The sequence below is a fragment of the Aspergillus uvarum genome (genome assembly GCF_003184745.1).
Source record: "Aspergillus uvarum CBS 121591 unplaced genomic scaffold BO82scaffold_96, whole genome shotgun sequence".
NCBI classification, from domain to species: domain Eukaryota; kingdom Fungi; phylum Ascomycota; class Eurotiomycetes; order Eurotiales; family Aspergillaceae; genus Aspergillus; species Aspergillus uvarum.
Window position 1 is genome coordinate 19,444 of NW_020291393.1, and position 24,978 is coordinate 44,421.

The 24,978-nt window shown below is 53.1% G+C and overlaps 7 protein-coding genes across 7 annotated transcripts; 4 read left to right on the forward strand and 3 right to left on the reverse strand.

Annotated features, from left to right (window-relative positions):
• Nucleotides 1-139: 139 nt before the first annotated feature.
• ste7 (MAP kinase kinase Ste7) lies at nt 140-1,959 on the reverse strand (the record flags this gene model as incomplete). Its single annotated transcript, XM_025631940.1, has 4 exons — nt 140-781; nt 838-1,375; nt 1,457-1,614; nt 1,672-1,959. The coding sequence occupies 4 exons, from the start codon at nt 1,957-1,959 to the stop codon at nt 140-142; spliced, it is 1,626 nt and encodes a 541-aa protein (XP_025486238.1).
• A 1,154-nt stretch (nt 1,960-3,113) lies between these two features.
• Nucleotides 3,114-8,066, forward strand: spt6 (chromatin-remodeling histone chaperone SPT6). Its single transcript, XM_025641152.1, has 4 exons — nt 3,114-3,500; nt 3,574-3,747; nt 3,817-7,468; nt 7,549-8,066. Exons 1-4 carry the CDS (start codon nt 3,324-3,326, stop codon nt 7,797-7,799), a joined length of 4,254 nt encoding a protein of 1,417 aa, XP_025486239.1. The 5' UTR covers nt 3,114-3,323; the 3' UTR covers nt 7,800-8,066.
• Nucleotides 8,067-8,510: 444 nt separating this feature from the next.
• BO82DRAFT_396411 (oxysterol-binding protein related protein OSH3) lies at nt 8,511-12,014 on the forward strand (the record flags this gene model as incomplete). The annotated part of the gene is made up of 2 exons (XM_025638838.1): nt 8,511-8,990; nt 9,123-12,014. The coding sequence occupies exons 1-2, from the start codon at nt 8,955-8,957 to the stop codon at nt 12,012-12,014; spliced, it is 2,928 nt and encodes a 975-aa protein (XP_025486240.1). The 5' UTR covers nt 8,511-8,954.
• Nucleotides 12,015-12,516: 502 nt separating this feature from the next.
• BO82DRAFT_297188 (IFRD domain-containing protein) lies at nt 12,517-14,125 on the reverse strand (the record flags this gene model as incomplete). The annotated part of the gene is made up of 2 exons (XM_025631938.1): nt 12,517-13,786; nt 13,932-14,125. 2 exons carry the CDS (start codon nt 14,123-14,125, stop codon nt 12,517-12,519), a joined length of 1,464 nt encoding a protein of 487 aa, XP_025486241.1.
• Nucleotides 14,126-14,944: 819 nt separating this feature from the next.
• On the reverse strand, nt 14,945-18,128 carry BO82DRAFT_387594 (exosome non-catalytic core subunit RRP4; the record flags this gene model as incomplete). Its single annotated transcript, XM_025638320.1, has 6 exons — nt 17,916-18,128; nt 17,737-17,853; nt 16,870-17,679; nt 16,082-16,303; nt 15,095-16,009; nt 14,945-14,948 (listed from the first exon to the last, which is right to left on the reverse strand). The coding sequence occupies exons 1-6, from the start codon at nt 18,008-18,010 to the stop codon at nt 14,945-14,947; spliced, it is 2,163 nt and encodes a 720-aa protein (XP_025486242.1). The 5' UTR covers nt 18,011-18,128.
• A 156-nt stretch (nt 18,129-18,284) lies between these two features.
• BO82DRAFT_359494 (putative RNA binding protein Rnp24) lies at nt 18,285-20,034 on the forward strand. The gene has a single exon (XM_025636594.1). The coding sequence runs from the start codon at nt 18,425-18,427 to the stop codon at nt 19,538-19,540; it is 1,116 nt and encodes a 371-aa protein (XP_025486243.1). The 5' UTR covers nt 18,285-18,424; the 3' UTR covers nt 19,541-20,034.
• Nucleotides 20,035-21,104: 1,070 nt separating this feature from the next.
• On the forward strand, nt 21,105-23,725 carry BO82DRAFT_217841 (uncharacterized protein). Its single transcript, XM_025630755.1, has 2 exons — nt 21,105-21,922; nt 21,994-23,725. The coding sequence occupies exons 1-2, from the start codon at nt 21,273-21,275 to the stop codon at nt 23,390-23,392; spliced, it is 2,049 nt and encodes a 682-aa protein (XP_025486244.1). The 5' UTR covers nt 21,105-21,272; the 3' UTR covers nt 23,393-23,725.
• Nucleotides 23,726-24,978: the final 1,253 nt, after the last annotated feature.

Genomic DNA, 24,978 nt, shown 5'->3' on the forward strand with positions numbered 1-24,978 from the left:
GATAGAAGGCTGGAACAGTGGTGAACGATAGAAGACATTGATGGCCAATGATGGAAATACGCCTTGATGATGCAAAGGGTGAAGAAGGGGAGCGGTTGGTATGAAGACAAAGAGACGTCCTGCATCAACGATGAATTCGTTAGACAGCACCGGTCATATGGTCGCCGCGCATAGACCGCTGCCAGGAACCACTGCCGCTAGAGCCCGAAGGCGGACCGTTGTGCGGCGAGCGCACAGGGAGGGCAGCCGCCGACTGCAGCGGCATTCTCGATTTAGTGTTGTGAGAGCTAGCTGAGCGAGAGCTCATAGGATGCATGGGAGGTTCCAACCCCGGAGAAGGGCCACCCACGGGAGTGCGGGAAGGGCGTCGGCCAGAGCGATACTCGTCCTCTCGGTTCTCCAGCGAGAGGTGCTCCAGCGATATGGGCGGAGAGCGAGTGGTTCTTCGGGGCCGGGGCGAGGGGTTGGCGGGAACGTAGTTGTGGGCGTAGTGTGCGGGCATGTCGTGACCCATTACGGGAATATCGCCAGACGAGGACGAGGGGGAGGCGTACTGCGGAGTGCGTGACGGTTTGCTGACGGGGGCTTTACTACTAACAGGAGGTTTGACCGCGGGGCTGGCCTGGTGAGAGGAAGAAGAGAATTGCATGTCATCCTTGAGTGATTTGGGCGCTGGAGGGGCGAGGTATGACTTCCGGTTGTGTCGCTCCATCATGCTGATAGCCCATTCCTGAAGGTCTACTGGGGTCCGCTTAGCGGCCTGCAGGAATGCATCTTTGTCCTAGAACGTCGGTCAGTCTTGCGCACCGTCTAAGCAGCGCTGGAGAGATGACATACGTAGAGTTCCCGTGGTGTTGGTCGCTCCTCCGCCTTCTTCAGAAGACACTTGGCGACGAACTCGTGGAGGATGGGTGGGAAAGCGTCGCTCTTGGGCAGCTTCGGAGCAGGTTCGTGCACAATTTGCTGCAGCAAATCCAAAATCCCCATTGGGCCAGCGCTGGCGCGATCGCCTGCCGCCGAGTCCGAGGCATCAAACGGGAAGCGCCCGACAGCCAGTTCCATTACCGTCAGTCCCACACTCCAAACGTCCGAGCGGACTGTATAAGCGCCTCCTTGAATTCGCTCTGGAGCCATGTAGGTCGAAGTGCCTACAAAAGTATCGGCAATAGAGTTGACAATTTCGGTGGCGACACCAAAATCGCACAGCTTGATGTTTCCGCGTGAGTTGACAGTGATGTTAGACGGCTTGATATCGCGATGCATGATTCGGTGGACTTCATAGAGATAGACGAGACCGGCCAATACCGATTCGGTAATCTTGCCCAGCACGTCTACCCGAACAGGACCGAAGTCTTTGGAAATTCGATCAAGTGAGCTATTATTGTCAGCCAGTCCGACCTTGAGTGCGTTGGAGGGCTACAGCCGCGATGAACTCCGCCGAAGACGCTTGACCTACCCACAGTCCATGTATTCCATGCATAGCACAATATCCCGAGCTTCGTTCTGGAACGCTCCGTAAAAAGTCACAATATTGGGGGAATTGCAGTCATGGCCCACTTGGAGTTCTCGTAGAATCTGCTTTCTCACATTCTCCTTGGCATCGACACGGATGATCTAGCCCGTCTATCAGCATCGCTTAGTTTTATGTGCACTAGGTATCGAGAAGCATACCTTCCGAGCCATGACGACCTTGGTTGATGCATGCATAACCTTGGAGACTGTGCCACCATTACCCGCGCCTAACTCCTTCAAAGTAATGAGATCCTCACTCCGCAGGTCAAGTCGAAACTCCAGGCCAATCTCGAGGGTGTCGGTGCGGTTGGTTTCGGCGCTGCCAACAGCGCCCGAAGCTTGAGAATCACCATCGACGGGGTTTGAGGCGGGTTTGGGAGCGGCATTCAAGGCAAGCCCCTTGACATTCTTGCGCTTCAGGGTGCGTGCTTTGAATTGGTCGGCCATGGCGACTGATCACGGAGACCGGTTGGGGTTGAGGGGGGGGGGGGAGAAGGAGGGGTGAAGAGGATGAAGGCGGCGTGACGAGGCCGCCGTAATTAAGAGATTGAGGTAATGTTCGAGATAGCAGTGGAAGCGAAACTGTGTAATTAGACAGACCGACAGTTGTGATTGAATGTGGCTCGGACGGCGCTGCGACCCGGACAAGCGCCGAGCGTCTAAAGCCAGAAGAACAGGTGGGGAGGGGGCGTTCAGCTGAATGATCCCGGGCGGGAGAATTGGGGAGGTGAAATTCCACAGAGAGAGGTCAAAAGCGGATGGAAGTCCAGCAGGGAAAGGAGAGATAAGGATTTGGTAGAGAGGGGAGAGTAGAAGAAGAGGAGGAGGAGGAGGAGGAGGAGGAGAAGGTAGAGGCGAAGGTGGTGGTGAAAGAGGAAAAGGTGGTGGAAGGCAGTACTACTACTTAGTATACTCAGTAGTAATCAACTTCCTCCAGACAAACTGACAATAACAACAATAGCCAAGTGAATACTCAGCACGGTGATCCATTTAACCCATTTATCTATCCAGACTGGTTCTTCTTGGGCAGCAGCCTACTTATGCACCTTTCCTTTTAGTCCCTTTTCTTTTCTTTTCTTTTCTTTTTTCTTCTCTTTTCTTTTTTGGTTTTTTATTTTACTTCTCTTCTTTTCTCGTCTTTCTAGTTTATTTTTCAAAGTACTAAAAAACAAGACTCCCACCGGCACTACTACGGAGTACGTATGGTAGGAGTGGTAGGAATAGTGGTGAAACAGGGGGAGTCATTCACTGGCGGGGTTCCACCACACTAGCTTCTGTCTGAGAATTGAAATCCATCTACGGAGTAGGAAAGGTTCATTCTGGGGGTAAATTTAGATTTTCAAGATGTCAAGAACACCGAACTGTTCTGGTCTTCTCAACGGACTCTCAAGAATATTGTCATGTGACATGCTCTGTCTATCAAACTGCACTCTGGGTTGTTGTGGAAGACTGAATCCGATTACCTCCTGCAGCTCACGTCCCCGGCCGCAGTCCGCATTCCAGCCACCTTTCCGGGCGGTGAAAGAGAAAGCCAGCCGCGCCACAGCAGCAGCCTCGTCTCTGCTCTGCCCGTGTGTTGAATCAACCACTCACTCCATCCAGTCCTCCATTTCCAGTTCAGCTCACCTCACTTCACTCTCTTCTCTCGTGTCCCACCCAGGGTTGACCTTCCATTTGATCTCTCTGTCAAGCCTCTGGTTCTATCCTTCTGAGCATTCTCCCGCAGCGGCCCATTTCAACTTCCCTTTCTCCATCTCTTGCAGATTGCAAGAAGTCGATTCACCTCTCAGCCTCCAGACACCTAACACAACATGAGTGCGCGCGACCTGGTTGAGGGGGAGGCGATGATTGATGACGATGAAAATGACGAGGAGTTGGCCGACGACTATGACGGCGATGTCCGAGAGGGTGCTGGCACCAACAACAATCAATACGACTCCAGTGAAGAAGAGGAGGAGGACGACGATGATGAAGAGGCTGCCCGTGCAGTAAGTGCTTGGAAGAACTGACCTTGACATGCAATTCCCTGTCTCCTGCGCTAACTTTCGTTCTCTATGCTAGGTTCGTGAAGGATTCATTGTCGATGAGGATGAAGAATTAGAAGAGCGCGCCGAGCGCCGGCGGGAGAAGAGGAAACAAAGAGATCGTGAGCGCGAGGATGAACACTTGGATGAAGAAGATTTGGAGCTCATCGGTGAACTACCTCCGAGGTTCCAGTCTTCATCCGCAGCAGAGGTATGACCGGCCGACCCCCCCATGGGCAAGACCTTCGTCGCGCGTACTAATACAACCTGCTGGTATTAGCCCAAGTTCAAGCGTCTCAAGCGCGGACACAAAGATCGCGATCTACGACAACCATCCCAAGGCATCGACGATATCTTCAATTCCGATGAGGATGAGGAGCCCGCCGGTGACTACGGACGGTCCGGCCACCGGAGGCCCATGCACGACGAGATGGACGACTTTATCGAAGAGGATGTCTTCTCCGACGAGGAAGTCCAGCGTGAACGCGAGGACTATGAGGTTGCCCGCACATCCAAGAGTGGTCTGGCTGTCACAGATGCGACTGGTCTAGATGAGAATGCGCTCGATGATATGCGCGCCGCCTTCGGAGACGGCAATGAGTACCTGTTTGCTCTCGAGATGGAGGAGCAAGAAGAAGAACAGGAAGAGGATGAGGAAAAGCATCTGGACCTCAAGGACGTTTTTGAACCATCGCAGCTGGCCGAGAAGATGTTGACTGAGGAGGATAACCAGATCCGGCTATTGGATGAGCCTGAACGTCACCAAATTGCCCGCAAGCCTTATCGCAATGTTGCCTTGACTGAAGATCAGTTCCGCGAGGAGGCTGTCTGGATCTCAAACCTAATGCTTCTCAAGAAGCGCATCGAGCCCGAGCTACGTGAGCCCTTCCAACGATCGGTCGCCAAGGTGCTCGAATTCCTCGTGACGGATGACTGGGAAGTTCCCTTTATCTTCCAGCACCGGAAAGACTACATGATTCACGCTGTGAAAGTTCCGGTCGATGGGGCAGGCCTCGATGCCGATGCCTCGCAATACACCACTAAGGCTGAGAAGCTCCTGAACATGACCGACCTCTGGGAGATCTTCGATAATGACCTCAAGTTCAAAGCCTTGGTGGAGAAACGCACAACTATCCAAAAGACCTATGATAACTTACAGAGTCTGTTCAACATCAACGATGAGATCGTGTTCGAGATGCTATCGACTGCCACCAGCATGGAAGAATTACAGGATGTTCAAGACTACCTCCACTTTCAGTACGCCTCTCATTTGCGCGATTTGACCCTTGCCAATGGAGACAACACCGGGGAGACTCATCGCCGGAAAGCAACCAGCAAGACATTCTTTGAGCGCGTCCGGAACGGTAAGGCGTACGGTCTCGTCCGCGCATTCGGCATTACGGCCGATGCCTTCGCCCAGAATGCCCTCAAGGAAGGCCGCCGGCAGTACACCGAGGATCCCGCCGAGCGCCCGGAGGAACTGGCTGACTCCTTTGTGGACAACGACTTCTCGAACTCCTCCCATGTGGTCAAGGCTGCCAAGACCATGTTCGCCGAGGAGATCGTCATGAGTCCAAAGATGCGCAAGGTAGTTCGACAGGCGTATTATATGAGTGGTGTAGTGGACTGCTTCCGGACGGAGAAGGGCCTGCGGCGCATTGATGAACAGCATCCTTACTACGAATTCAAGTATCTCCGAAACCAACAACTAAGCGACATCGCCCGCCGGCCCGAGATGTACCTGCGCATGCTCAAGGCCGAAGAAGAAGGTCTGGTCGAGGTCAAGGTCCGCTTCGAGAACTTTGACCACTTCCGGCAACGTCTGTATGCAGACATCGAATCCGACAATTACAGCGAGCTGGCGGACGTATGGAACCGGACTCGACGCGACGTCTTAGATCTAGCGCTGGGCAAGTTGGAGCGATTGATTAACCGCAGCGTGAAGGAGAACCTCCGTCAAGAGTGTGAGAACTCTGTGGCCAAGGAATGCCGTGAAACATTCTCGTATCGGCTGGACCAGGCTCCCTACAAGCCCAAGGGAATGGTTCTGGGCACCGTGCCCCGCGTGCTGACCCTGTCTACCGGCTCCGGTGTGGTGGGACGGGAGCCCATCCACTGGGCCTACGTTGAGGAAGACGGTCGGGTGCTGGAGAACGGAAAGTTCGTGGATCTTTCGGTTGGAGACCGTGAGCGCAATGTAGCCGATGGCAAAGACGTCGAAGCTTTTATCAGCCTAGTCAGTCGGCGCCGTCCGGATGTCATCGGTGTCTCCGGCAACACACCGGAAACGCGCCGCCTGTACAAGCTGTTGACCGAGCTGGTGGACAAGCGCAATCTCTGTGGCGCACCTTACACTGATGACCGCGATGAGACAGCCACTGACCCCTTGGAGGTGGTTATTGTCAACGACGAAGTGGCCCGCCTCTATCAACACAGTGAGCGCGCGAAGAAGGACCACCCCAGTTTCGGTCCTCTGACCCATTACTGCGTCGCTCTGGCCAAGTATCTGCAGAGTCCGCTCAAAGAATACGCCTCGCTCGGCCGTGACATTGTGTCAATCCAGTTCAAGCCTGGCCAGCAGCTGATCTCGCAAGACTTGCTGTTGAAGCAATTGGAGACGGCACTGGTCGATATGGTCAACCTGGTGGGCGTCGACCTCAACGAAGCGGTGACGGATCCGGCAACAGCTAATTTGCTGCCCTACGTCTGTGGTTTGGGTCCGCGCAAAGCAGCCCATCTGTTGAAAATCGTGAACATGAATGGCGGCGTGGTGAACAACCGAGTCGAGCTGTTGGGTGTCAATGCGCAATATCCAGCCATGGGCGTCAAGGTATGGAACAATTGCGCCAGTTTCCTGTATATCGACTTTGAGAATGCCGATCCCGATGCCGATCCCCTTGATAACACTCGTGTGCACCCGGAAGATTATGATATTGCACGCAAGATGGCGGCCGATGCATTGGAGCTGGACGAGGAGGATATCAAGGCAGAGACCGATGAGAACGGGCCCGGAGCGATCGTGCGCAAGCTCTTCCGTGAGGAAGCACAGGACCGTGTAAACGATCTGATCCTGGAGGAATATGCGGAGCAGTTAGAAAAGAACTTGAACCAGCGCAAGCGCGCGACGCTTGAAACGATTCGCGCCGAGTTACAGCAACCGTACGAAGAATTACGGAAACAATACGTCTTCCTCAGCACTGATGATATCTTTACCATGCTGACGGGCGAGACGACCGAGACGCTTGCCGAGGGGATGGTGGTGCCTATTTCGATCAAGCGGGTGACCGATGACCATATTGACGGCAAGCTGGACTGCGGCATCGATGCGCTGGTGCCGGAATCGGAGCTGACTGATCGCTACGACATTCCTGTGCGAGCCCTGTATCAGCCGCATCAAACAGTATCGGCGAAGATCTTGTTCCTGAACCGAAAGACATTCTCGTGTAATGTGTCGCTGCGTGAGGAACAGGTCAGCCGGCCGTCCCATAGGACACCAGGCGATCGGCTTCAAGGCGAATGGGACGACAGACAAGAGCATGAGGACCGAGAGGCTATGCAGGAGACAACTCAGAGTGGTGGCCGAACGATGCGTGTCATCAAGCACCCGTTGTTCCGGCCGTTCAACTCGACGCAGGCTGAGGAGTTTTTGGGATCCCAGGGCCGAGGTGACGTGGTTATCCGGCCCTCGTCCAAAGGGCCAGACCATCTGGCCGTCACATGGAAGGTGGCAGATGGTGTTTTCCAGCATATCGATGTTCTCGAGCTGGATAAAGAGAACGAGTTCTCAGTGGGTCGTACGTTGAAGGTGGGCGGTCGCTACACGTACAGTGATCTGGATGATTTGATTTTCAACCATGTCAAGGCGATGGCCAAGAAGGTGGACGAGATGATGCTGCATGAAAAGTATCAGGACGGCACCCGGGATGCTACTTGTAAGTTTGGCTGTCTTTTGTGCTTATTCCCGTTCACTTTTTTTCTTCTTTCATCGTCTTGCTAACACTTCCCTCCTCAGACTCCTGGCTGGAGACTTACACCAAGGCCAATCCGCGCCGGTCGGCTTACGCGTTCTGTCTAGACCCCAAGCACGCCGGCTACTTCTTCCTGTGCTTCAAGGCGGGCGAGAATGCTTCGACGCACAACTGGCCAGTGAAGGTGATCCCTCAGGGATATGAGTTGCAGCGCAACCCTTATCCCGACATGCGGGCCTTGTGCAATGGCTTCAAGCTGCTATTTACCAACATGCAGGCGGGTAGGCGCCGTTAAGGAGAGGCCCTTTCTCCTCTTGTGTATACTTGTGTAATATTTGGGATGGTAACTGCTTGGAAGAAAGGAAATTAGGAGGGATGGATTGTCACCTTTTCTTCCTCTTCCTCTTCGTCTTCACACATTCTATTCTGATTCTCCCATTCTCGTGTAATTCATTCCGGTTTCCCTTGGCATTGATTGATCCTGATGGCCTTGCTTGGTCCATTTTGCCGTATGATTCTTGATATCTTCTTTTTTTTTTTTTTTTTGTGTCTTTTTCTTTTTCCCTTCATCATTGTCCTTGCATCAGGGTGCGGGAATGCATTATTGGTTTACTTGTGCTATTATGGGAAATTATACAGTCCCGGGATATGTCTCGCAGTAGCTTTTAATTGATTGATTGGCACTGTATTGGTGATTTCTCTCATTCTTGAATTCCTCTACCAAGATTCGGGGGACGTTTCTGTTTGCTTGTGACTGACTCGACCGACCGGACCGACCGACCGGACCGACCGACCGTAGGGGACTCAAAAATGAGAAGATGAGTAGAAGTGTAGTGTAGACACCGTGATAGTATGATAGTATCCAGGATACAGAGGATACAGTATAGAGTATAGCCAAGTTGTTCTCGGCTGACTTCCCGCTTCTCTCAGAGTCTCTGCTGTTTCGGGGAGCTTTTCCCCTTTCCCTTCCTTCCTGCCTTCCTTGTTCTTCTCGTCTCTTCCTCCACTTTCACCTCCACCTGCACCACTACTATTACTACTACTACCACTCCTACCACCTCCTCTTCCTCTTCCTCGTCCCTCCTTGTTTAATCAACGGAATTACACCTTCATTACTCAATGCTTCTCAATTCTACTTGAATTCTCTGGTTCGAGAGAGAGAGAGAGAGAGAGAGAGAGAGAGAGAGTCTGTGTGTGTGAGTGACCCTGCAACAAGGGAATCTCTCCTCTTGCTGACCACCCCTCGTGCAGCTGTGCCTCGTCCTCAATTCTCTTTGTCAGCCTTGTTCTTAAGCCCTTTTCCCCCAGTCAACAATTGCTTCTCTCCATCATCAACATCGTCGCCCTTCGAATTATTATTGAAGCGATCGAATCTTCTTGCTCGTTTACCATCCTCGATTGACCTGCCTTCGGCCCCGAGCCCCCTCATTGTTGCTTCCCCGCATCCGTCATGGCTGCCATGGAGGAGTTGGAGATCCACAGCAAGGTAAGGGATGGATGACTGACGCGCTCGTGTCCCCCTATTCCCTTTGATCCCGAGTCGATCCTCGCCTTGCATCGATTTCTCCGCGCCGATCAGATCGTGCTGAGGCTGACCTCCAACTCTACTGCGTGCCAGTCCTACTTTGTCCGCTGGGTTGCTGTTAAGGCCTGTCACACTATCTCATGGAGCATCCAACCACATAAAAAATCGATCAATTTCGGTATCTTCAAACATCCCGGCAATTCCGCCATCCTTGGGTCGAACACAAACCTCCCCGCGGCCGCCGACACTCCCAGCTCCGAATCACCCGACCCGATCACCGCCGGCACCGGCGGGCGCGCCAATGGCTCCATAATTGAGCGGTTAACCGGCATTGGGCTGAAGCAGGTCCAGTGGCTTGGAAAATGTGAGGCCGAACGTATAGTTCGCGGTACCTACGATGTCCCTGCCAACGAGGGAGGTAACTACGGGCTGGTCTTCGACAATACCTTCTCCAAGCAGATCTCCAAGACCGTGACCCTTGTCCTGCTCACCTACCCAACAGCTCTACCGCCACAGTCAGTTCCAGTGCCGCACGCAGCGAGTCAACCACAGCAGGGGACCGCTGATTCTGCAGCGACAACCGAGGCCGGAAAGCCCCTGCCGGCGCGCCGTCGGGGCAACAGCATGCTTTCCCCTCCGCCGCCTACTCAACCCAGTGAGATCGACTCGGCTCAAACCTACACGGGTTTGTTGCAGAAGCGAAGGCGGAAACGCCACCAGGGATGGGCGCGTCGTTTTTTCTCGCTCGACTTCACCTCCTCTACCCTATCCTACTATCACGACCGGAACTCGTCCGCCCTGCGCGGCTCTATACCGCTCAACCTGGCCGCAGTTGCCTGCAACCAGCAGTCGCGCGAGATCTCGATTGACTCAGGTACAGAAGTTTGGCATCTTCGCGCCAGTAATGATCAAGAGTTCGCTGCCTGGAAGCGTGCATTGGAACGGGCGTCCTCTTCCAAAAGCTCGCCCGAAGACCCCAACCACCCATCCGAGCCGCTGTTGCGGGTCCCTTCTCGGCGCGTACACACCAATGCCGTTGATGAAAGAGATTGGGAGCAAGTTGAGAGTTTGGTCAGCAAGGTGTCCGGCACGCGTGATGCCGTCCGGCGCCTGGCTAAGGACACCGATCCAAAGTATCTAGGCCCGGACCGGCCCCGCGGCCGCTCTCCGAGCCCTCACCGTACCCCGACCGATACGAGTGGAGAAGAGCCCAATGATGGCCGAAGGCCGTTTTGGAGGCGTAAGAGCAGTGCCACCATCCAGCCCACCGTGAAGCGCAGCACCACCATGAATTCCATGTCTTCCCAGCTGGCCATTCCGGGCGCCTTCGATTCGTCCTCGGTTCATGGCGATCGCAAGCCCGGTAGCATCACTAGCCACCCCGATTACATGGACGAGATTCACGAGCATCTGATGGCCGTCCTACGGGATTTGGACCACGTCGTCAGCGAATTCTCCAGTCTGATCGCCGAGACCAAGCATCGCCGTCGTCAGCCTGGCCGGTCCCTGCAGTCACGGCATAGTTTTGATTCCGAGATGTCGCAAGAGTTCTTCGATGCCGTGGATGACGGCCATGCCTCGGCCCTGCTCACCATTCAAGGTGATAATAACAGCGAGGATGAAGATTCTCGCGACGGGAAGACCAATGGCAACGCCACCTCAACATTGGCCAAGGAAGACGCCGTCGCAGATGATGCACCATCGGATAGTGATGATGATGAAACAATTCCGGAAGAGACATGTGACGGCCATGACCAGTCATCGCCACTGTTCCCAGTACGGCCCAGATCGCTAACGCCATTGCCTCTAGAACCGGTGCCGCGGCGCGAGACTATCACTGCACCAACAGTAATGCCGCCGAGTCTGATCGGGTTTCTACGCAAGAATGTTGGCAAGGATCTGTCCCAGATTTCTATGCCTGTGTCCTCCAACGAGCCTCTTTCTCTGCTGCAGCGTGCGGCCGAGGTCCTTGAGTACTCAACGCTTCTTGACAAAGCTGCCAATGTCTCTGATCCGGTGGAGCGGCTCGTATACGTGACTGCGTTTGCATTGTCGCCGTTATCAAGCAATCGTGTCCGGGAGCGCGCCATCCGTAAGCCCTTCAACCCTATGCTCGGCGAAACCTACGAGCTGGTACGTGAGGATTTGGGATTTCGATTCATCGCCGAGAAAGTCTCCCACCGACCCGTCCAGCTCGCATACCAGGCCGACGGCCCGGAATGGAGTCTGACGCAGTCCCCCATGCCCACCCAGAAATTCTGGGGGAAGTCTGCCGAGATTGTGACAGAGGGTCGCATTCGCCTAACGCTCCATACCACTGGAGAACACTACAGCTGGGCTTCGGCAACCTCGTTTCTGCGCAACATTATTGCTGGTGAAAAGTACGTCGAACCTGTCGGGGAGACCTCAGTCGTCAACGAGACGACTGGCCACAAGACAATATCGACCTTCAAAGCCGGCGGTATGTTCTCCGGGCGCAGTGAAGAAGTTAGTACCAAGACCGTCGATGCCGGTGGCCGTGACCTTGGCCTGGGATTAACCGGCACTTGGACGACTTCGCTTCAGCTCACCAAGAATGGTTCGCCAACTGGCACAGCAGTCTGGAATGCGGGCCCACTCGTCCCCAATGCCCCTAAGCACTATGGCTTGACGGCATTCGCGGCGAGCTTGAATGAAATCACCCCGATCGAGGCGGAGCAGCTTCCGGCGACGGACTCACGGCTGCGACCGGATCAGCGCGCCCTCGAGGATGGTGATGTCGACCGTGCCGAGGAGCTGAAGGTTCAACTCGAGGAAGGGCAACGTGCCCGTCGTCGTGCGATGGAGTCGGCTGGCGAGCAGTGGGCGCCGCGCTGGTTTGCGCAGGTGGACAATGCGTCCGAGGGCGGTGAAGTTACATGGCGATTGAAGCCCGGAAAGGAGGGTTACTGGGAAGAACGGGCCAAGAAATCCTGGACGGGCGTGGTGCCGGTTTTTGAGGCCTAATGCCCCAGGATTCCCCAACCTTCCTGCCTCCATACATACACGATCTAATATCTCGGTTTCTGATTCTATGGGATAGACCGCTTGATACTTTGTTCCCACAGCGCGCATACGCTGCATATGTGCCTTTGTAAGGGTCGGCCTAGCTAGGATGTTCGTTTGTATTGATTACCAGTCACTATGCTAGCTAGCCACATGTATTTTTGCAAGTCAAAACAGACTATGCCAGGAAATAGCCATAACTAGAAGGACAATTGGCTCTGTATCTCCACAATACACATGGAACGAGTAACACAAGAAGCTGGGACAGGAATCTGAAAATGCAAATAAGTCAAGCAAAAGTCAGGTAAGCCCGCCGGTTAAGTCATCTACCGTATATGAGGTTGTGTAAATGGCAAATATGATCAATCGAGATGCGGGGCAGGTAAAGGGAATCTGAATTCTGGACAAAAGGCATGTTCAAGAGTAAGAGAAAGCGAATTTCGCGAAGGTCTAAATCAATTAACTAATATTCTTCATCGGAGTGGTCATGGACAGCCCATCGGCGGTTGTTCCGGGATTTGGCGGCACGTTTTGCAGCGCTACGATCCGAAGAAGAGGCGAAGTTCATGCGCACCATCACGGGGAGGTTATCGAGGACGGCACGGTTTCCCTGGAAATAGTGGGCTGCAAACCCACCCTGCAAGATGCGACGGAGCGAGTTCAGACGGATCCATTTCCACCAGCGGTCAATGTTCATGACGCCCTGGCTGCCGACCTTAACGGTCAACTTGCTGCCGTAACGCCGGTTCGTGTCTTGATCAATAGCGGAATTATACATGGGCCCACGCCGTGGGTTCGTAACAGTGGTTAAGATGGAGGTGAAGTTGCTGTGCAGGCTCTTCTTGTCGCGTTTGCTGATGCGTTTGTTGTGGATCGTGGCCAACGACTGCAATTGCTGCTCAAGCTCGTGGGTGTTGTGGTAGGCATTGTAGCGCTTGATGAGCTTGGGGCCGGAACGCTCGCCGGGCGATAGGAAGGACTCTTCGTCGGAGTCAGCGTCATTGGAATGGCCTTCCTCGTCCTCCTCATCTTCGTCGTCTTCCTGCTCGGTGTAACTCTTTTCATAGAGGAGCGCAATATTCTCCCCCGCGGCGACTTGCACGCCCGAGTCGCCACTGTCCAGCTGGTCCATGAAGATTTGCACCGCATCCTCACTCTCACCTTCGAGATCATCAATCTCTGTAGCGAGCATTCCCCATTCCTGCAACGCAGCCGTAACACTGTTGGCATCATCCGGGGCGTCGATAGACTGGCCATCGGAAGCAGCAATGTCGAGGAAGAAGGTCATCTGGTCGAGGATGCCGTCTTCGCCAGCGCCACCGAACATAGTGCAGACGCCAAGACAATGGATGGCGGCGGCTTTGATCGAGGTCGAGGTGGAGTCCCGAATGCTGCGGGATAGGAGTGACTCGACATTCTCATAGATGGTGTTGTCAAAGGCCGTGATAGCCAGGAGCTCGAGGGCGCGCAGGGCTAGTGTTGTCTCGCGCACACTGGACTCGAACTTGACACTGCGGCAGAAGGCCGCCAGCAGATCAGAGATCTGGCTACGGATGTTATCTTCGACGTAGTGGGACTTGGCCAGGCGACAGAATGCGGCGTAGGCCTCCTCACGGCTGAGGACACTGCTACGTTTGCGATCGAGGATGTCAGCAACGACATCGTCAAGTTCCTGCGTCCAGTTGTTGGTGTCCTGGTCGGGATCTTCAGTGAGGTCATCCAACGAACCAATGCTATCACGTCCGAATCAGCATTAGTCAGGCCAAGAAATTTCGGAAAAGTTGACGATGATGTCATGCCGGGGAAGGCGGGCGGCGCAAAGAGCACACACAGTAGGGAAGGAAAGAACCAAGAGTAACCGGCAGAAAGGGAACTTACCTCAAAGCAGTGGTCTCATCGCTAAGATTTCCTGCATCTTCTTCATCCGAGCCATAGCGGCTAGTTGGCCGCGACGAAGGACGAGAGTTTTGGGCGGAGGCGGTGCGCGATGTGCGGCGCGAGCCTTCGCGAGAGGCGGCCTTGCGAGAGATCGTCTTGCCGCTCTCCAGCACCTGACGACGCAAGTCTGGCATGGTGATATTGTAATAGGCGGAGAAGTGAAGAGAATGGGCGGCGTGGCAAATCAAGGGGGAAAAGGTTGGTCTTTTCTCCCTGTGCTTGTTTGGTCCCTGACAGGCGGGTTTTATAGCCTTGGGTTTAGAACTAGAGAAGTAAGGGTCCTCTGGTGAGAAGGGTGAGGGCGAGGGAAAGAAGCTATGCTAGAGGTATAGAAGACGTTGATTGTAGAAAGAGTTCTTCGGAGACAAATGACATGGTAATTTTGAGAAGGAAAGATTCTTCTTCGATTGAAGGAAGAAAAGATGAAGAGAGAAAAGAAGTGGATTAGAGGAGAAGAAGAAAGAGAAGAAGAAGAAGAAAAGAATAGACGGAAAGGAAAGCCAGCGGCAAGAAAAGAAATCCGAATAGTAAGACGGAGAAAGTCAACTGGTCAGTGAGTGGTTCGGCCCTATTATGTACTGTACTGTACAGTATGGAGTACATTACCGTACATTACAGACAGTACTCCGCAATTCCAGGTTCCTTGCTGACCATTCATCTGTTTGTTATTTGCCCCTTTGCATGTGGCCTCGGGCATGTGGCATGTGGTTTTGTGAGTTCACGGAGCTATTCTCACCATTCGGATTGCCTCCTTTCTCTCTCTCTCTCTCTCTCTCTCTCTCTCTCTGTCTCTGTCTCTTTCAATCAGACTCTGCCAATCAATGCCCAGTCTATCACCACGTGATGCGGGGTTAGGCCTTATCGCTTGGAGGCGATCACATTTCCTCTTCCTGTACAAACCATACAGCTATTCAGAGTTAATCATGCTGAGGTCAGAAGTAGTTGACTGTATCTTATCTTGCAAAGCGGAGGAATGGAAGAAACTGAAGTAGAAGAAGGGAGTGAGGGGGTATCTTAGCATCTTATCAAGAGTGATCATCGTCATCTATGTATACAAAAAAAATATTACCCTCAAACACCCTTATTTCCGTTGCAAGACCAACTCAAGAACACGCTGCGCTTTGCTGCCCTCCAGGTATTCTCTTCCCTCTCGGCGCCGGTCATCTTCATCCTCGTCATCGCCCAGTTCCAGATCCACTTGAAGACTGGCCTCATAGGCGCTCATTACTGTCTCCTCATCCACCCGGATACCTCCATTTACCAACACTCGGATACACTGCGCCAATCGGGCGATCTCGCGTCTCGTCTGTGGCGGGATATCGTCGTTCTGACTGGAGTAGATCGAGCTCGACACCATTTCTTCCATACGCGTGATTGATACGTTTTCTGTTGTCGACGAGGCCGCCGTCGCACCGTCTGCGTGCTTCGAAATCCAGATATAGCCGTTCACCCCGAGAATCACATCGACATCTCCGCCCCCATTAGCTGTGCTGACAGTCCAAACCTGCCTCCGTGACCGGACCACACCGCCGACTGCGCCCGTCGCAGCTGCCGCACTTCCTACACCACCCTTGACAGTTGAGCTAGATGCGCCACTGCCGCCCGTGCCCGTCACCGCGAGGAACACGCCATTCCTCAGTTTTCCGTACTTCAGAGACCGCGTATGAAGCGAAGCACCTCCATCCGAATGTACACTCTGCACCTCAGCCACGACCAAGTCTCCTTCGCTGAAGAACGTTCGAATCTGCAGTTCGTCGGCGCTTGTGCGGCGGCGGAGAATACCGCCCGGTAGGTTGATTGCCGAGAGAGGCAGCTGAGCGAGTAATGGGGCGGCGACGTCGACTTTCCACCGGCGGGACTGTACTTCGACAATGCGCCCTACCACCAAGTCACCGATTTCTGGAGTGTATCGTGCACGGAGGGGCTGAACGGAAAGCAGCTTGTTGGTCTTCTGCACCGTACCGGCAACAGTGGCGATGATTGAAGTTGATAGCGGGTTTGTATAGGTACCATGACCTCTGCGCCGGGGGGTCGGCATTAGTCACGGTGGGCAGAAAAGAAGAGACGACAGTTGTTGCAGGATTACAAACCTCATCCATTGCGGATCATCAGTGACAACCTCACCCGGCGTCAAGACTCCGGCGACGATATTTGTGCCTTCAACCAACCGTTGACGCTTGTTGGGTCTGGATGAATTGCCTGTCGCCAATTCGACGCCGCCATCCGAATCGACGGACATGGCATCTGAGTCGGAGTCGAAATTGGGCAGGTCAACATCTTCCACCACCGGGGGCAGTATTGTAATGGCCATGCTTCAAAAGTTATCGAGTTGCAAAGGATCGAATATGTAGATGGCAAGGTAAATTTTCGCCAATCGAGTCGGACGGAAAAGCTGGGAGGTGGTTACATTCGTTGCATTCTCGTCGGTCATTCTGTGAAGACTTTCCGGACCGGAACAAACCAGACAAACTTCTGGTGGAGATGCACGTGAATCCCGCTAATTTAGCCTTCACTCCAAGTATGAACCCCTTTCCATTGATGATTGAAGTTTCATCTTCTATCTTTCGAATTGGTTCTTTCCTTTCTTTGTTTTTTTTTTTTTTTTTTTTCTTTTTGAATACAAAAGGACTACGAATCTTGTCTACGTAAAACAGAAGCTCAGTAGCCAGAGAAAGATGTCAGTTCCGCATACTGCTTTGTCGAAGTGCAGGCTTCATTAGAGTACAAAACCGACCAACATAATATCCCCGATAATTAATATACGGAGGAGTATCACCCGAATCCTGAGTCCCAATGGGATACTACCGGCCATTCCTCCCCTCCTAAACCAAATGACGCTAGACGGATACTGTGGGCTCAAGCAGTTATGCCTGAGGACCGCTTCGATGTCCGCTTGGCAGGAGTAGAACCATCATCATCCTTGTCCTTCTTCTTCCGGCTTGGGCGACTGCTGCCACCCTTAGGCCGATATCCACTGTCTTCATCCCGCTTACGTTTGCCCCTGGCACCCCCCGTGGTCGGTGCAGTTTCCACAAAAGAGCCATCATCATCATACACGTCCTCGTCCTTTCGAGCCTGGGCGGTGGCTCTCTTAGACGCACGCGAGGGCCGAGAGCCAGACTTCTCGGAAGCGTTCTCGTTATCTTGAAGGAAAATCTGGGGCTGATTTCGTCGGAGCCAGTTATGCACGGAAATCGGGATACGTAAATTGGCATCCCGCGTACGCTCGACGAGGGATGACTTATTCGGCATAGACACCAGCTGCTCAATGGCACTCTCATCGCCCAATTTGGCATCCAACGCTAGGTAGTACTCGGTCTCATGCTCAGGAGTCAAGAACCCAAGCTCGTGGGCGGGGTAATGATCCTCGGGTCGATTGTCGGGCAAAGTTGCAGAATGGGGCACCCGTGTTAGGGACGTGTACTGTAGGCGCGGTGCAAACGCTTTGCTTCGCCGAACGTCCTCCTCCAATTCTCGATAGGCATGAGCAGTCATCCGACCAGCAGCCATACGACCTTTGGCATCCTTTAGCATGGATCCCGCGACGGCGGGATCATTGTAAGAGGCTGGAATGTCTCGATCGGGAGGTGGCAGGAAGGTCTCATCTCCTGGCGCACTCAAGTCGTATCGTAGACTGGGAGACACGTGGAGGTTGTCGTTGAACTCAAGCAGAACCTCCAGAAGTTGACTGTAGTACTGTCAGTATCGATGGGCGTCGACCAGGCGAGGGCGATGTATTGCATACTCATTCTGTTCCTGAATTCTTTTAGAAAGATCCTCGATGCGCAATCCTTCGCGAATGAGCGCCTCGCTTTCCCCCATCTGCATTTCGAACTTCATTTTGAGCTTCGCAAACTTCTTTCTGATTGGCGATAAAGATTAGCTAGTGGCCTAAGGACCATACTGCTTTGGGTCTATGCTCACTTGAAAGACTTGTAGGACTGCCGAGCAGGGGCGCCGCCGGAGGCATCGGGCAGACTTTCAGCCACCGATCTTGTTTCGTCAAGTGTTTGGGACATGACGAACACGAAGCACAATGGAGAATGAAGAGTGGATTCTATTATTTTCCCTGTTCCTGTTGGTGAAAGGGTTGAGGCGTTCTAGAATTAGGAGGCTAGGGAAACTGGTTAAGGGAGGAGTGAGATTGTGAGTGTTTGACACTGGGGTCACTCCCTTTGCAGACCGGCGAATCGGGGCTGGAAGGATTCCGCCAAGCCCAAAGTTGATAAGGCGGAGTGTTTCTGCCCGCCGCAAAGAAAAGCGATAGGGAATGGAGAAAAAAAAATTAAGTTATCTCCGACTGCGACAAGAACTATTCACGCATGCATATTCTTTCTTGTGATAACCCCTGAAACACATCGATTGCGACCTTCAGATCCACTTCTACAGCATAGCTCTGTCAAGTTCCATTCCAGTTTCGTGAAATCTTAGTCATGGCTAGCATTGGGGAAGGAACCCAAAAGAAGCGCAAGCTGACAGACGTTGAAGAGATCGAGATTGACGTCTCTGCCCCTGAGCCACCATCGAAGAAAGCTCTGCGTAAAGCGAAGAAAGCAGCCACTGTAAAGCCCTCCGAGTCTACCACAGAGACTGAAGCTGTGGCCGCTGTCGAAAAACCTACTACTGCCCCCCAAAAGCGTTCCGATCACGGTGTCTGGATTGGAAATCTTGCCTTTTCTGTCACCAAGGATGATCTGCGCACCTTCTTCACGAGCAACTGTTCCTTCGCGGACACGACCATCACGCGCATACATATGCCCAAGGGCGCGGAAAGGTTCGGGAAGTCTCAGAACAAAGGATTTGCTTATGTCGACTTCTCCACTCAGAAGGCGACCGAAGAGGCAATTGGCCTCAGTGAGCAGCTCCTAACGGGTCGTCGCGTGCTTATCAAGGATGCAAAGAGCTTTGCTGGAAGACCCGACAAACCCAAGGAAGACGGTCAGACGGGCTCTGCAGCATCCGGTCATGCCCCCTCCAAGCGCATATTTGTCGGCAACCTCGGCTTTGACGCCACCAAAGAAGCCATTGAGGAACATTTCGCTCAATGCGGTACTGTGGCTAACGTACATGTGGCAACCTTCCAAGACTCCGGCAAATGCAAGGGTTACGCTTGGGTGGTGTTTGAGGATCTTGCCGCAGCTGAAGCAGCGGTGAAGGGCTACGTGTTGGTGAAAGAGGATGATGAGGAGGAGGAGGAGGAAGACGAATCCGAACCAGAAGAGCGCAAAAGGCCCAGGAAGCCCCGGCAGAGGAAGATCTGGGTGAACTTCCTTCTGGGACGGCGGCTGCGTATGGAGTTCGCCGAAGACGCCACTACTCGCTACAAGAAACGGTTCGGAAAGGACGGCGAGGGCAAGAAAAACAACAACTCAGAGACCGGCGATGCCGAGGCCGGAGAATTCGAAGCCACCGAAGAGCAGCCTCGCCAAGCACGACCTCCTAGAGCCAAGCAAGCGAAGCCCGAATATACAAGATACGACCAGGACACAGTGCAGAAGCTTAGTGGTGCCATTGTCGAATCCAAGGGCAAGAAGACCACCTTCGATTAATGGTGGTCAGTGAGGCGATGAGAGCAAGCAAGTGGACGACAGACAGGCTTTGAGGGTCGGTTGTTGGCCTTGGATGAAGCGCGATACTGGAGGGAGACCCTTGGGTGTGTACTCTGGCCGTTGGTTGTCATCGATAACGCGCGAGATTGTGAGCTGGTCAAGCCTTGCATGGTACGAGAGTCGAATGTCGCTTTGTCTGAGATGCACTGGGAAGGAAGTGTTTCCTCGACTCCATCCATTGAACTGATACCCCACTGTTTCTGCTGGTACGCATAAGTACCATGTATGTATATAGACCTGTAGCAGAAGGGAAGGGGGAGGGTGTGGATCCAAGGCAGTTTGCAGGAAGACGGGAGTTATACCCTTACGATGATTCTGGAATGAAAATGACTGATTAGTTTCGTATCTCAAAGAATCAGCTGATCATTGCAATTGTTGTCATGTATATCACAAACCCATCAAATTTGGTCGGTCGAGGGCCAACAATCTCTATCTCACTATTATACATTATACAAGTCCATCAAATTTCGACTGATTGGGTCGCAAACGAGTGAGATTAAAGCAGGATAAGCTTGGTACATACAGTACACCTGCCAAGGCCTTAGTCAGCAGTACCCTTCATACCCACCATTGACCAACGATGATGATGATGATTATCATTATTCTTATTCCACTTTGAGGATGTGTAGGAAGTACCTACATTGTCTGGATGTGGATGTGGGATGTTGGAATTGAGATGCGTATGGATGTACAGTATAGCCCTCCCCCAAACCAATTTACATATGTATGTTCCTGAAGGAAAGAGGTCCTCGATATGTACTGGACAGTATGTACAGTACATTGCTGTAGTACATTCAAGTGCGAATGGACTTGGAGAAGACCAAACAGTTCCACTGGTTGGAAGTTTGGATGGACTATGGGGAACTCGGGAGTTGCGACCGCGCGTCGATCAAATCGATGTGGTTCGTTCCTGGTTTCGGTCAGTTCTTTTTCCTGGAGCGATTACCTACAGTGTACTCACTGGACTTACTGGACTTACTTCCATTTACTTACCTTTAATTCCTACCAACCTATGAAGTACTCCGTACTCGTTCTAGAATCGCTGAGGTGGTCGTGGAGGGCACTAAACCGGATTGAGGTGGTTGACATCGAAAGAGATGTCATGGCTCTCTCCATCTCGCAATGCTCAAAACCACCAACTCCTCCCACCCCCAACTGAATTGAACTGAACTAGCCACTCCAACTAGCTTGAGAGGTGCTGTTGTTGCTTTTTTCTTTTCCCTCAATCTCTCCTTCGCCCTCTTTGTAGAGGTGCAGTATTCCATCTTTTTCTTTACCCCGATTAATTCGTTTTTCTTCTGCTTTTCTTCTTCTCTTCTTCTTCTTCTTCATCATCTTCTTCTTCCTTCCTCCCCTCCCCCCACCCACTTCTTACTTTCTTCTCCCCGTTCTTCCCCCTCCTCTTCTCACATGCGTGTTATTATTTTCTTCTTCCTGGTCCCCGTTTTGTTTGCCTTGACTTCTGTCCTCCCACCCGCCGCCGACCACCACTAACCACAACCGACCAACCACCATCCTCATCATCACCACTACCACCACCACTAGCAAACACCTGCTCCTGCACGCCGTCACTACACTTCGGTCATTTCTTATATTTCGTCTCGTTTGCCTACACCGCAATCATCCTCGATCATTACAGCTACCCTCTTTCTATTCATTTGGCTTCGTCGAGATGGCCCCACGACGTCACAACATCGGTGCTAGCCGCCGAAGGAGAAGAGACGAGGAAGGCGAAGATGAAGGCTCACTGGATGGTGAGCTGGAGGATGACTCTCTCAGCGAAGGCTCTGTTATCAGTCACCAAGATGATGAAGACGCCGATGGAGAAGGCAGCGACGACAGCGACGACGAGCTGCAAACATCTTCGCACACTCGTGCTTCGCAACTCAATGGGCGAAGGCCCGAAGTAAACCAGAAACCGGGACGCCGCCGCCATTCGACATCTCCGAGCAGACGGCTTATCGCTAGCACGATGTCAGATACAGAGGCTATGATGAATGGCATGAAACTATCGGAAGACATCACCCGGGAGACGGAGATTCATTTTGATGACTTGAAAGGGGAGCTTGGCCCTCTAACGGGAAGGACCCCATCGGCACCACCATCGGAACCGAGAAGGGAGACCATTACAGAGAAGAAACGCCGGGAGCAGGAGAGAGCCATAACCAAAGAGAAGGATGAGAACCCTGCCTTGGTGCCCACCCGAGGGAGCTTCTTTCTTCACGATAAGCGTTCTATCGACACCGTGACGAATGGCCACAAGGCTTCTACGAAATCGAAATCTAGGCCATATGGACTTATCGTGGACGGTAATGTGCGCAGGTGCGTCAATATCCAGACTCCGATCTCGTAGAGCCCGGTCGCTTCCCGTCACACCAGCTAACCTGCCGTAGACACAACGTCGTCAAGCCGGATGCAAGCGAAGGGCAGTGGACTCATGATCTCCACGATACCGTCGCTGGAGACCGTCCATCGACAGCCAAGGCCCCAACCGTGCCAGGAGGGTTCTCGAACTATCCCCAGCGACCTGTTCCCACGGCTCCCAGGTCATCCCCGCCGAATCGGTCTTTTTCGAGCACCACGTTGATCGGGAACGTGCCTGTGGTGGTCCTCCTACCGGGTATGGAGCAGCCTATCTCTTATCCAGCAGTCACAAAAAAGCAACACACTCGACTCCCTCAGCATCGCCCTCCGCTACGTCGCGATAAACCCGTCCGGATCTCGCTTCCGGGCCAACCTCCTCGATACATCTTTCCCGCCATAGAGCGGTCCTTCATCTTCATCCCCCGGGCTCTGCGCCCGAATCAGCAGGCGTTTCGCGGACGTCGTGGCGGTTTTATGACGGGGCGACGCCCCAGCATCTATGCAAGTTCGACGTACGCCCCTAGTGTCAGTATCAGCCGACGATCATCCTTGGGCAAGCCGCCCTCACAGGAGGGATGGCACTCGCCGGCCGGCTCGGTCTTCTCACGGCCGACCATCATTACCACTGAAAATGGAAAGCCAGTCGTCCGCCTACCTCCTCCACGACCGCCTCTAGGAATCCCGCAGGTTCCTGCTGGTCCAGTACTCGCCTCATCGGCAATACCGCCTCCTCTGTCTTCTTTACCGCAGCCACCCGCGTACCGTGAGAGCCGCCCGGCTCCCATTCCCATGCATCAGCCTCGTCCTCAGAAGGCTGTTTCAGTTGCCGACATCGAGATGCCGGCAGCCTTTCCCTTCCACACGCCCCAGCCCCAACAGGAGCAGCCTTTCCATCACCAGGTGCCGATGCCTGCCAACGGACCCGTCTATGGTCAGGAGGCCTCTACCCACGCACCTGCTGCTCACACATCTGCAACGCCTGTGTCCCACATTCCCGACCGCGCGATCCATGCGCAGCCGTTCCAACCATACGGATTTCAGCAACCTCAGGTGTTCTACCCTGCATCATACCCGGCGGCTGCCGTCTATTACCCGAGTTCAGGTACAGACTATCCCACTTTCAACGCGGCAAGTGCTCCAGGAGCTTCCGCCCCGGCCTTCCCCCAGGGACAACATGGGCCCTCCTATATGGTGCCGGCGGCGCCTTCGTCAGGTGAACAAGCGTCGCAGCCAGGAATGGTTGCCCATGAGGCTGGCGGGACGGTCTACTTCTATGATGCCAACCAGATGTATCCCAACTCGTCATACGGAATACAGAATGCTCCCGCGCCTGGTGGAGTGGTTGGCATGGGTGGGATGTTAACACCCCCAGGCGCAACTTACTATTACGCCCAGTCCCAGGGCGGTATCTATTATGCCTCGCAGTGATTAACCCACTAAAGGCTTCACTTCTTGATTCCGTCTCTTTTCTCTTCTTTTATCTTCCTTTCTCTTCCTTTCTCTTCGTCCTATCTTCTCAAAATCCCTTCCATACTACCGACTCTAAAATCTCTGACCTCCCCTCCTTGATGACCATGTTTTTTCTCTATTCTTTTTCTATATTCCCTCATATCTTCATTCTCACGAAAACGCGCCGATTTTTGACCTGTCTTCGAAAACGTGATGATGTCTCTTTTCTGCCACGGCTCTTCTTGATGTGACCTATGCTCACTCGTCCAGTTTTATCTTTCCGTGGTATAGGCTCGCCGAGCATGTTTATGCCGTTCGGGCTGTCTTTCAGTTGTGGTTAGATTAGGCTTTTCTGCATTACTAGCGACTCTTGTGATCTCCCCGCCTCGTCACTCGCCCTTGAATTTCCTCATAATTCTATAGCTCTTGCCGTTTCTCCCGTCGGTGCCTTATTTTCTATTTCTATTTCTGCTTCTTCCTTTCTTCTTTCTTGTTTCATGGTTATTTTCCCGGGTGGTCTGTCCGCCAGTGGTTGCTTGCTGCGGGACACCACCACTCCTCTCGGTGTACGGATACCATATTTGTTCCATGTACTCACGCGGTGAATGAATGACCATGGCCCTTATTTCTCATGAACTCGTTGCATGTCCAGTTTTCATGGTCTCTATAATGAGTGTACTGAATGTTTCTCACTACTCTCGGTGGTGTTGATACCTATTCGTAGTGATGGGAAAGACCCGGCTGGTCTGATCGGCGGCCAAGCTTGTTCGGTGGGTGCCTGTCAGTTGAGAGAGGAAAGTGGCAAGCTCTCGGCGCCGCCAGCCAAGAGCCAAGACGTTGTCAAGGAGTGTCCTTCGTATAGTAGCTTTTTTCTGAGTCGCATGATGCAAGAATTATCCAGAGCGAAGATCCAAGAAGGAACAGCCAGACGAGGTGAGGACTATGGAGAAATAGGGAGGGACGCATTACTGCATCACTCTTTCTGTTGAATGGTGAATTTACATAGAACTGACCATAGCATCGCATCGCAAGCATTATTGCACAATTGCTGGGTGATCCCCCGGCAGGCGATCTGAACGTGACGTCAGCGCTGGATGTCAAAACGGGCCCGGAAGAAAGGATCTACCACTGACTGGCAGCAGCATTAGCAACAGCAGTGTTGTTCACTCCTCCCCCCGGTCAGGATGAAATCATACTGCCTTAGGGGGATGGACCAAAAGGACCGAGGAATTCCAAATTTAGACCCGAAGAGATGCCACAGCAATGCCTCATTATTCTGCAGGTATCGGATCCACCGGGGCAGAGGAGGTACAGTACAGTACAGAATACTTAGCAGGTACTTCGATAGCCATTCCACTGGTTCTGTGGAGTCACCGAGTCGGGGTAAGTGGAAGAGAACCGGAGATCCGTGCCGTACAGATAGGCAATGATGATTACAGAGGTGGGGTAGCAAGACTTTCGCGAACCAGTTGACGTTGTCAGATCAACACGGACAGTGTAAAGGGAGACAGAGTACATACATACATAGTACATGGTCTCTGTCCCTGGTAGGTCAATTGACAATC